General features: G+C 43.4%; 1 protein-coding gene across 3 annotated transcripts in view; it reads right to left on the minus strand.

Moving 5' to 3' along the window:
- Window positions 1–12,148, minus strand: part of ROR1 (receptor tyrosine kinase like orphan receptor 1) — a 349,815-nt gene that overhangs the window by 138,826 nt on the left and 198,841 nt on the right. For 2 of the 3 annotated variants that reach the window (XM_033916718.1, XM_033916717.1), the window contains exon 2: window positions 9,731–9,802. The exons of the other annotated variant lie outside the window; for it this stretch is intronic. In XM_033916718.1, the coding sequence (XP_033772609.1) occupies window positions 9,731–9,802 (72 nt within the window). The remainder of the gene's footprint in view (window positions 1–9,730; window positions 9,803–12,148) is intronic. 3 annotated transcript variants of the gene reach the window in all.

Below are 12,148 nucleotides of genomic sequence, written 5' to 3' on the forward strand. Positions count from 1 at the left end.
AGAGAGCAAGTGCCGGGCAAGTCCCTAGCAAGTTTGCTGGCATGACAGTTTCCCTTTAAAAGCCTTCAAAAGCCTCCTGTTCGCCCCCGCAACTTCCTTAAGGGCTAGACTCCACACACGGCCGCATGTGCGAGAGACGTAGTCAAGAGAAAAGGGGTGGGGCCAGAGCGCCGCTGCTTCCCGCTGCGCAGGATGAAGGAGCTGGCACCCTTGTCACACTGATGTCCCGCCATGGCCCCGCTGATGTCCCGGCAGGTTTACTAGTACCATAAGCACCGTAAGGAGGTAAGGAAGGAGATGTTAGGGCATGTAAAGTAAGGGCATGTAAACAGTACCCGGCGTATAAGACGACCCCCGACTTTGGGGAGGATTTTAAGGTACTGAAAAGTCGTCTTATACGCCGGCAAATACGGTACTTTTAAAGAGCTCCAACGCGGGGTGTGAGTGGGGAACCCCCCCAGTTTACTTCATAGTCTTTGTGCTGCCATTGGGGGAGGGTGTGGGTGGTGCAACCCCCCCACATTATAGAGTAAACTTTACTTTTTCCTAAAAAAAAAAAAAAAAAAAAAAATCGGGAAAAAGTTAAGTTTACTCTATAATGGAGGGTTCCAACCCCCCCCAACAACAGTAGCGTGAAGAGTATGAAGTAAACTGGGGAGGTTCCCCACTCACACCCCGCGTTGGAACTCTTTAAAAGTAAGTTTTCTGGCGGCGCACTAGGGTCTTGCGCTAAATTGTCTGCACTCTAATGTCGGCGTGCTGAAGTCTTGCGCGCGAATGACTATGAACCATTTTAGACACATATGCAGTCTCTTCCAAAGGGACAGACAGCTTGTAGTAACATGATGTTCCAATACTAGACATTCCTTGAACATATTCCCGGTTTTATCATAACATTGAATAATATCAAATAACACCCTTCCTCCCACATATGCCCCTGGGATGCTGCCCCGATTCGGCCATCAAACCAATGATTTTCAACCCTTTTCATCTTACAGCATGCTTACCCGGTGCTAAAAATGCCAAGACATACCCACACATGATTCAGCATTTTAACTTCTGTCTCACTTCCAACCCCCCCCCCCACACACACAAACCTAGATCAACATTTTACCTTCTCCCCCCAAACACAAATGGTCCAGAATTTACCTTCCCCTCCCCCACAGAGTCCAACCTTCCTCCTTCCAACCTTTGGGTTTTTGCAGCCCAAATGCATGACCTTGCATTTCTTAGCATTAAGTTTTAGCTGCCAAATTTCAGACCATTCTTCAAGCTTCGCTAGGTCTTTCTTCATGTCATTCTCACCATCCGGAGTGTCTACTCTCTTGCAGGTTTAGGTATCATCCGCAAAGAGGAAAATCTTACCTGATCAGCCCTTCAACAATATCACTTATAAAAATGTTAAAAAAAAAACCACAGGCCCAAGAACAGAACCTTCAGGCACCCCACTGGTAGCATCCATTTCCTCAGAGCGATCTCCATTGACCAGTACCCTCTGTCGTCTTCCACTCAACCAGTTCCTGACCCAACCCGTCACTTTGGGGCCCATCTCAAGAGCACCGTCAATAGCTTTGCTAAAATCTAAATGCACCACATCTAGCGCACTCTCTCTATCCAATTCTCTGGTCACCTAGTCAAATAAATTGATCTATTTGTCTGACAAGACCTACCTCTAGTGAATCCATGCTGCCTCTGGTTCTGTAATCCACCGGATTCCAGAAACTTCACCATTCTCTGTTTTAAAAGCGTTTCCATTAATATACTTATCACAGAAATCAGACTTACCGGTCTATAATTCCCTACTTCTTCCTTACTTCCACTTTTGTGGAGAGGGACCACATCCGCTTGATATGGGCTTAATCAATTAACTTTTTAGTGGACCCCCCAAATCAGATATTCAGTGCTGGCAGCCAGATATAGCCAAAACAGCACAATGAAAAAACCCTTAGGATGATAGCCAATACTATCCTAGAAAAAGTAACACCGAAGAATTTGCTAAAATACCTAAATCCTGGGTGGTAAGTCTGACCAAACGATCACTCAATGGGAGAAAACAAGCTTTAGAATAATGGACATCAATATGAGCCCTTTGTGGATAACGACGACCTTTGGCTCAGGCAAAATCTCAAAGGTGACCAGCACCAGACATAGGTCTAAATGAGAGTTGCCTCATACATCATATAATCCAAAATGAAATTGGTCATGCTGTGAAAAAGTTACACTCCCAATGAGAATACCAGACTTAACACCAAGGAAAAAGGGAAAAAAGGCATACAAAATACACACACTCCCCATACGGTACTAAACAAAATATAAAGGGTAAAGAATCACAATGAGAAAAACTCCTGAGAAAAGGGAAAAGAGGCGACCAGATATAGCCGACATTGAAAATCTTGGTTTAATGCTGATGGGGGACATCAAACATTGTGCCTGCCACTGGCTCAATATCAGGCCCACTGCTTTTGCCAGGTTCTCTGGTAATGAATTCCAGAGTTTAATTACATGTTGAATGAAGAAATATTTTCTCTGATGTGTTTTAAATTTACTACTTAGTAGCTTCATTGTTTGTCCCCCTTACCTGGAGTAATTTTTGGAAAGAGTATACAAGCGATTCATGCCTACCATTTCCTCTCCACTCAGTATTCTACACACTTCTGTTATGTCTTCCCCCCCCCCCACTCTCAGCTGTCTCTTCTCCAGGTTAGACAGCCTGTTTATAAGATTACTGTGTGTGTGTGTGGAAGTATTGTTCGCAAGCCCCAGAGGGAGTCAAAGTCAGCCCTGAAGATTAACACCCACCAACCTTGGCTTGACGGCCAACTTGTTTCGGGTTCTGAAGTCTCTCAGTCGATAAACTTCAACCGCAATGGCTCAGCTAGATGAAGGGACTTGGGAGAAGAAATATGGGATGAGTTTGGGGGAGAGGAGGAGGAACGTGGAAACTCACGGAATAGCACAATCTAACGAGGAGGGCGGAGAGCAGAATCAAAGAAATAAAAGCTTGTCTTGTGCTATTATTCCCTTGTTGTGAATTAAGAATTTTGGCAGCGAAAGGAATTCTACAGTAATGACAATAATAACACACACTTATTTTAATGTGACAGATTGTCCATACTGGCTTTTCCCAAGATCAGAAGCCCAGTTAGACAGAATAAATATGAAATGGAGAGGTATTTAACAGGTCACGCTGACAGCATCTACTGTGAAATATTAGCGCTCTTTATTAAAGAAGCGATTAAAAGGCTGCTCTTGACCTCGGCAGGAAATCTTGCCTTGTTTGACACTGTAATATTTTCTTGCCTGCCGTAGATTAGTAAATAGGGTCCCAGTGTGCCTTACACAGACCACAATATTTCTTCCATCCCCTTCTAATACAACAACAAAATATATTATCAGGGCATGCGACCAAACAGTGAAAGCAGTGGCGTAATGAGGGGCGTTGGCGCCCGGCATTGCTGCGCCCTGTACCCCCCCCCCCCCACTCTTCCCTGCTGCTTTGGTGCCCCCTACTTTTCCCCACCACTTGGGCACCCCCTACCCCCACGTCCCTCTTTAAATATTCACTGGCGTGAGCAGCATCTTTCACCTGCTGCTCGCACCGGCCTCAGCTCTCTTATGATGTCACGTGCTACCAGGAAGTGATGTCAGAAGGGAGCCGAGGCTGGCGTGAGCAGCAAGTAGAAGATGCTTCTCGCGACGGCAAACATTTAAAGAAGTATGCGGGCAGGGCAGGATTAATTCTTCGAGGGCCCCTAGGCACACAAGTACACTGGGCCCCCCTGGCCTTGCCCCGCCCCTAACCCGCCCATGCCCCGCCCTGCCTCACCCATGTTGTCCCGCCCCATTTATCTGTTTTCTTATTTACTTCTTTATTTCCACTTGTATTTCTTTTTTTTTTTTTTAATTCAAAACAAAGATTAGCAAACCAATGCACAGTTTTTCTTCTATGCAACCCCCAAACATCTTTGAACATCTTCCTTCCCTTCCCACCTACTTACCCAGAACTTTAACTCTGAACCCTTTCCATGCATATATAAAAATGTTCAAATATCTGTAAAGCAGTAATACTATCCGAAATATAAGTCTATATTAATAACCAAATTTACAACGCCTCTCAACTGCCTCACTCTACATCAACCAACTGTAACCCATATGTATGTATAAACAACCAAATCTGCAACTCCTCTAGTACGTTCCACTCCATGTATGTTAACTTGCATTGAAGCAACAAGGCAAGCAGTCCACCAAAGAATCCAACATGAAACAAAAGAAGATTGGCAGAAAATAAGGAGATTCAAATCAAGGTGCTCCCATGAACCATGCCTGATGCATTTCGCCAAACAAGGCTAGTCAACGCTAACAAAAAACCATGTCTTTCATACAAACAGGTCACAGAAAACACCTTCACCTAGCGTGGATTATGTAATCATAAACTAACCTCTCCCCCCTTTTACAAAACTGTAGTATGGTTTTTAGCCACGGCCCGTGCTAAAAAAATGCTCTACAGTTTTGTAAAAGGGGGGATAAAATAGAAATATGTAGATAAAGTTAAATAAAACCACCAAGAAGCTGGACTCTGCATACAATGCAACACCACAGAAACAGTGATGCATGTCCCCTAAAGCAAAATAAATAAATAAATAAATAAATAAATAGAAATTTTTTTTCTACCTTTGTCTTGTCTGGTTTCTACTCTCCTCATCTTCTTGTCAATATCTTCCTTTCGTCTTTTGTCCTTCTGTGCCACTTCCAGAAACTGTATGCCTCCCCCGTCCATCTTTCCCTTCACCCTCATTGGTCTGGCATCCATCTTCTTCCATTCCCTCCTCCAATGATCTGGCATCTCTCTCCTTTCTTCTTCCCTTCCCTCTCCCACACCCCCATGGTCTAGCATTTCACTCTCTCCTCTCTCTTCCCCCCACTTCCATCAACATCAGCCCCCTTTCTTTCCCTCCAACCCAATTTCATCCAGTATCCTTCCTTTTCCCTGCACACAATTCCATCAACAATTGCCCCCTTTCTCTTCCTCCACCACCCTTCCATACCATCCTTCTCGCAACCCTTCCATACCATCCTGCCCCCTTTCTCTTCCTACACCACCCTTTTATACCATCCTTCTCACAACCCTTCCATACCACCCTGCCCCCTTTCTCTTCCTCCATCACCCTTCCATGCTCCTTTCTCCCCCTCCAAACATTGCTGCTGGCTCTGCCCTCTGAGCTCCTTTGCCTGAAAGCATTATAACAGCTGACGGCAATGGCACCCCTCCGCAGCAACGGCAACGCCCCCCCCACAGCAACGGCAACGGGCCCCCTCCCGGCATCAACCACAATGCAGCTGGATCTGTTACTGGAAGGTCCCGCGATGACTGCTTCTGCTGGTCCATCCCCCTCCGACGTCACTTCTTCCGGAGCAAGTAAGTGATGTCAGAGGAGGATGGATTGGCAGAAGCAGTCATCGTGGGTCCTACCAGTAACAGATCCGGCTGCATTGCGGTTGATGCCGGGAGGGGGGGCCATTGCAGTTGATGCCGGGAGGAGGGGCCTTTTGCTGTTCATGCCAGGAGGAGGGAGGGGGGCCCATTGCCGTTCATGTCGGGAGGGGGGTGGCCATTGCTGTTCATGCCGGGAGGGGGGGCCCATTGCCGTTCATGCCGGGAGGGGGGCCCATTGCCGTTCATGCCGGAAGGAGGGGCCCGTTGCCGTTCATGCCGGGAGGGGGGCCCGTTGTCGTTGATGGCAAGGTGAGTTGTCCTCCTTCAGTGGGCCCCCCTCACAGTTTCGGGCCCTAGGCACGTGCCTAATGTGCCTATTGATTAATCCGGCCCTGTATGCGGGGGGAAGAGGGGTGCCGGCATCCCTCACGAAGGTGACACCTGGGGTGGTCCATCCCCCCTTACTATACCACTGAGTGAAACGTTCAATGAAGTCGAGATAATAGCCAAAATACTGCCCCCCTTAAAACCACATCTAAAATCACTCCTCACATATCCCATTCCCACTCCCCAAAGCCTTCCTTCAAAACCTACCCCCAGCTTCTTATGACCCCTGAGGATATGTAATTTAAAGCTGGGATTAAATTCCTCACATTGATTTGTTTTGCATAATCCCACCGTTTAGGAGGTTTGTCTGGTGAAAACACGTTAGCACCTTGTGCTATTGCACCTACTCTCTAAGGCAGTTTGTGGTTTGCAGAGAATCTACAATCATTTGAAAAGGTATTAAAAATATGGTTATTTTGTAGAGTTTATGATTAGTCTAAATTTTTCCATTTTTGTTGGAGCACTTGTGTCTTTTAGGTATATACAGTAAAATCTACAATGATTGAAAAAAGGGGAACACCCTAGAACCCTTAAATTTTGTCTTCTAAATCTGTTGTTTAGGTATTATAAATTGTGTTATGTTTTAACTTTACTGTATTTCATTGTTTTTCTATTGATAGAACTTGCTATTTAAATATTTTGTATGCAACGGATGTTAATGTAAATCAGAAGATGATTTTGCTTTGTCCATCGCCTCGCGTGTAGCTGGAGGTAATGAACAAATACGTATAATTAAATGAAAATACAAAAGTTGGATATCTAGTGGCAAAATACAAAATTTGATGAATTAGAAAAATCCTTTCTTCATTTTTTTCTTTATCTCGAATGCATTTTTTAATGCATTATGAAAATCAGTATAGCAGAAATCACTAGTACACCTAAACCATATGTATTGCATGGGGATATAGAAATCTCAAGTGCTCGCGGCAGTACGATACTTAGGGCTCCTTTAACGAAGGTGTGCTAGGGCCTTAATGCGTGGAAGAGCACGCTACATTACCCCGCACGCTAGCCGCTACCGCCTCCTTTTGAGCAGGAGGTAGATTTCCGGCTAGCGCGCGCTATGGCGTACGCTAATCCGGTGCGTGGGCTAAAACCGCTAGCGTACCTTCGTAAAAGGAGCCCTTAGAACTTGTCTTTGTCAGAACTGCCTATTGCGCCCCCTCCATTATATATCAGATTTTCAGTGGTGAGTTTTGTACTTTATTCAAAATTTAAAAGACTGTAGATGAAGGACTTCAGCCATGTTAGAGGGATAGTGATCTCAAGCAGAAGTAGGCAGTCTGAAGGAAGGTTTTGAAGGCCCCCTCCCCCAGATTCTGCCCTGGGTCCTGCTTAGGTAACAGCATACCAGCCCTGACTTTTATTCACTTATCCCTCTGCCCTCACCCTCTCTACCAAGGGTTTCAAATGAAGGTGAAACAAATCACTTTGCACTTTTTGTTGGCATTAAAAACTAAATAAAGTTACAAAAAAAAAAAAAAAAAGAATATCATAATTGTCACTAGATATGGATTTTAGAGTTTCTTTTTTTACCTCGATGTCTTTATGTTTCCTTTTTGCATACTGTTTTTCATGAGTTTGCATATATGCTTTTTAAAACTTCAATGTTTTTAAGCCGATGTTTACTTTGACCAAACTTTGATATGTTTTGGATGCAGTAAGAATATTTTTTTAAATGTATGTAGAAATTTTACTTTTGTATTTATTTTCTCTATATTTTGAGGGAACATATTATTGATGTGTGTGCTTATTGGTGACAGGACTAAAGCGCGCCAGACAATCACACGCGGACAAAGGAGCTCAGACAAATACGCACAGGACGTCAGCGCGCTGGATTAAAAGTTAAATTTAAAGCGCTCTGAGGGGGACCGGGGGGGGGAACCCCCACACATACTTTACTTAGAAGTGTTGGCGCTGCTGTTGGGGGTGGGTGGGGGAAACCCCCCCCCTTCCACTTAGAAAGGAAAGTGTAATTTTTCCCTAATACAGGAAAAAATTACACTTTCCTTTGTAATGGGGGAGGGGTTCCCCCCAAACCCCTCAACGGCAGCGCCAACATTTCTAAGTAAACTCGGGGGTTCCCCCCCACCCTCAGAGCGCTTTAAATTTAACTTTTAATCCGGCGCGTTGACGTCCTGCGCGCATTTGTCTGAGCTTTCATTTATGTACCGTGCTTATTTGTACATAGACTCTTGAGGAAGGCGCCTTTTGGAAAAGCGTCTCATCCTTTTCCCACTTCCTTTGACTACCCAAATTTGGGCAAGATTTGCAAAATTTAATCCTACCTGCTGGGATTGTCAGTCTTTTACATCTGCGGTGACATTGCAAGCTGTATTTTTGTTTGCTCACATGCTTTCGCCTTGTCTTATGAATCCCAAAGGATTAGAAGAATAACAAGAGGTTGTATTTTAATCATCATCTTGGAAAGTATAGAGACACCTTAGATTTAATGTATGCTGAAAGCGGAGCAGCTTAAAATGATCAATGAATACTTTGCTATGTTGATGTTCTCTGGAGGAAATTCATTAATGGGCGCTAAGCGATTTAGTGTGCGCTAATTGAAAAGACGCCCATAGGAATATGATGGGCATCTTAGTGTTTGGTACACATTAAATCACTTAGTGCCCGTTGATGAATTCCCCCCCTAAATATCTGTGTGTGTATGCAGCATATGGTTTCTGTTATAGGAACAAAGGCCTGGATTCACTAAACTCACCGATCTGGATCGTTGTCGGGCTATCCGTGGCCGAATTTTACCGAGCGACCGATTCACTACAGCTTCAGCATGCAAATGATCTGATCGGACGCACGCCCACAAGCGATCCCATGGATTGCTGCAGAGCGATTGAGAAAACATGCGCAGATTATCCTTGTTGGTTGTTCGCACAAGCGAGCTCAAAATAAAGGGGGAGGGGTGGCTGCAGTTTACTTGCTGGCCCTACGAGTGGAATGATTTTTGTGCAGCCATATTATGGAATAGAACACACTGTTTTGTGAAGCCAGATTATGAAACAGAACACGCTTTAAACCCACGTGTTAAAACCACGGGCTAGCACTGCGCTTTTGCAGAATATATAAAAAGGGAGTTCGTATGCATATGTAGAGATATTTTACAGTTTTGCAGTTTTATATTTTTTGGTTTGATGGTTGGGGTTGTGACCTCGATACTGGGATTTCAGGGCGGCAGAGGGCAAGAGAGTCGGCAGGGGCAGTAAGCGACTGGTCCTCTGCAGTCGCTTCATTTCGGATCGGCAAACCTAATCGGTGTTTCTTCTTCTGCTTAGTGAATCGATCGCTTCCTACTTATGCATGCCATTTCACCTCATTTGCATGGGTGGATCGGATTGGGTGGGAGACTGATCGGGCAGAAGGTTAGTGAATCGGGTCAGGGTTGGGAAACGATCGCAAACTGGTCGGGACACAATCGGTGGGTTTAGTGAATCTAGACCAAAGACAGAACTAGTTAAATGCATCCCGATCCTTACAGAGGCACTGCAGAATGAGGATTTTGTAGGGAAGCCTGAATGACAAAAAATATACCACCTTTTAAAGGAAAGCTTGTTTTTAACCACTGGGACATTATTCAGGCAATAACATTAGTATCTCGCTCCCTCCATTTTTCTACTGCTTTGAGTCAGGTCATCCTGCCAAAATGTCGGGCAGGTCAGAAACCCCTGTAATTCACATCTTGAAACATTTTTACCATCTGTGGAAGATTTTACCAGGGGAAAAGGAAAACATTCCCCTTGAAATCTGCTCACCGTGAGTAATTAAATGTCAGATGATAACAAGTCAGACAAGATTTCTTTCCCTTAATTTTTCTTAACCTTTACTCTTTAATCTAGAAATGTCATGGTCTGCTTTCAAATTCAGGATTCAAGGTTTTTCCTAGTTTCCTTTCTTTACCTTGGTCTAGTTCTCTCGAAACGTTCCACAATGAGGTAGGCATTAAATCAGCCGCAAGCGTCAAATCTGCCCCTACAGAAGGGGAGGGGGGGGTGGGGGTGTTTGGAATTTAAAAAAAAAGAGAGAAAGAAGAAGTCATTAATATTATCATTTCTAGGCAGTTGTGAAAACTGTTACGATTTATGTGCAAATGTGTTCTCATGAGTATTCTGGGAATGATTGTTCAAATACCAGTGGTTATTAAAACCTAAAACTAACAAGAAAATGTTTGAGCAGTTAAAAAAAAAAGCAGGATACAGAAATGTTATTTTTGTCACACAATCATTTTTGTAGAAATGCAGAAGTAGAAATGAAACTGAGCTACACACGAGATAATAATTAAGGGCTCGATAATCTAAAAAGGCTGAGCTCCTAAATTTATGCTCCTATTTTTAGCCAAACTTTGCAGCATAAGTTTTCAGCTAAAAATTCATCTTGATTTAAGAGCTTGAAAGTTATGCTTATAAATTTACATCTCCCATTCATTTGGCTAAATATATGAGCCCAGGGCTGAAAATCAGTGGGAAGCTCCTAACTTCTTCCCCATCCTAAATCCTCCTCTATTTCCACCCACATTTTATGCTCCTAAAATTAGGAGTTCAGTGAAATTTTGAGCGCAAATTTAAGCACTCAGCTGTATTTAATTTTCAAAGAAACCAATTAAAGAGCATAACCCTCAGAGGGGCCCTTTTACTGAAGGGCATAAAACCATAATGTGTGTTTAGTGGGTGAAAAACAGGCTATTGCAAAACTTGTTTATTTATTTAAAAATGTATATACCACTTCTACTACTATTTAATATTTCTATAGCGCTGAAAGGCGTGCGCAGCGCTGTAACGTTCTAATATACAATAGACAGTTCCTGCTCAGAAGAGCTTACAATCTAATTTAGATAGGACATTTCAGGGTTGAGGAGGTTATAGTGGGCATAGGTATCTGACAGCAGCAGGGTTGGGGAGATTATAGCAGGTACCTGACAGCAGTGAGGGGGAGAGTTAAGCGTTGAAAGCAGTTTCAAAAAAGTGGGCCTTTAGCTGGGATTTGAACACTGCCAGGGACAGAGTCTCAGAAGTTTCCAAGATAACGTACATAAAATAACACATACATAACATTTTACAATAATTCAAAACATCTTTAATAAGTGCAACCTGAGGACACCTCAGTATCATCCTTCACTGTCAGTACAGATCGATTTAGAATAAAAGTCCAAGGGAGTAATTCAAAGATTTGCATCGACAAATAGTTTTGTTTTAAGCAATCTCTTAAAGCTATAACGATCCAAGCATAATCTTAATTGACCCTATAGTTTATTCTGTGGTAATTTGCCTGTTTCTGAGAATTAATCACGTGCTATTTAGTTTTTAAAATTTATTGGGGGGGGGGCATGGCATGGGCGGGGGTGCTTTCCAGCTAGTGCTTTGCAATTAGTAGTTTATAGTACAGTGGTACCTCGGAATCCGAACGCCCCAGAACTAAAACGTTTTGGAATCCAAACTTTTTTTGTAGTAAATTTTGCCCCAGAATCCGAACTCTGCTTTGGAATCCAAACAGCCTGCACATTGCATGTGTGTGTTTCAGCCCCTAAAATCCAGTGTATTTACTGTTAAAATTTGTGTTTGTGGGACCCAGGAACGGATTAATCCAGTTTCCATTATTTTCAATGGGAAAAATTGTCTTGGAACGGTAACGTTTTGGAACTCAAACGGGGTTCTGGAACGGATTAAGTTCGGATGCCAAGGCATCACTGTATTAATATGTATCCCACCTTTACCAAAGCGGGTCACAATAAAATACATACATAATCCATCATAGCAAAACATGCAAAAGCAATCGCAAACAATAAAATAACCCATTAAGCGACCAGTGCCGTCTCACTCAATTCACAGTTCACAATTTGGGTTCAATACTTCATTTTGTAAAAAAAAAAAAAGATGTCTTTTCAATCATTTTTTTTTATTTTAATTCTGCAAATTATTCTGCTGACAGATGTACACACTTACCCCCCTCCCCCCCCCCACCCCGGATTAAGTTGCGTGCTCAAATTTGGCTGCTTGGCCAAAACTGCATATGCAACTTAATTGTTTAATGGGCCAATTGGCACCAATTGGTCACTAACAAACAACTCTCGGCACTAATTGACACTAATTAGAACTTACATGCACAACTTTCTAAATGTATTCTTATAAAGTGGTACGTATAAATTCTAATGCATGGATACCAAAAGGGGGTGTGGCCATGGGAGGGGCATGGGTGGGTTGCGGGTGTTCCTAAAAAATGATGTGCACTGTGGCACAATATGCTCAGTCTGCGCAGAATTTAGTCACAGGTTTACACATTGGGATAAATGGTCACACCTAAATTTTGGTTGCGGGTCCAACC

Source organism: Geotrypetes seraphini, chromosome 12 (assembly GCF_902459505.1).
Source record: "Geotrypetes seraphini chromosome 12, aGeoSer1.1, whole genome shotgun sequence".
NCBI lineage: Eukaryota > Metazoa > Chordata > Amphibia > Gymnophiona > Dermophiidae > Geotrypetes > Geotrypetes seraphini.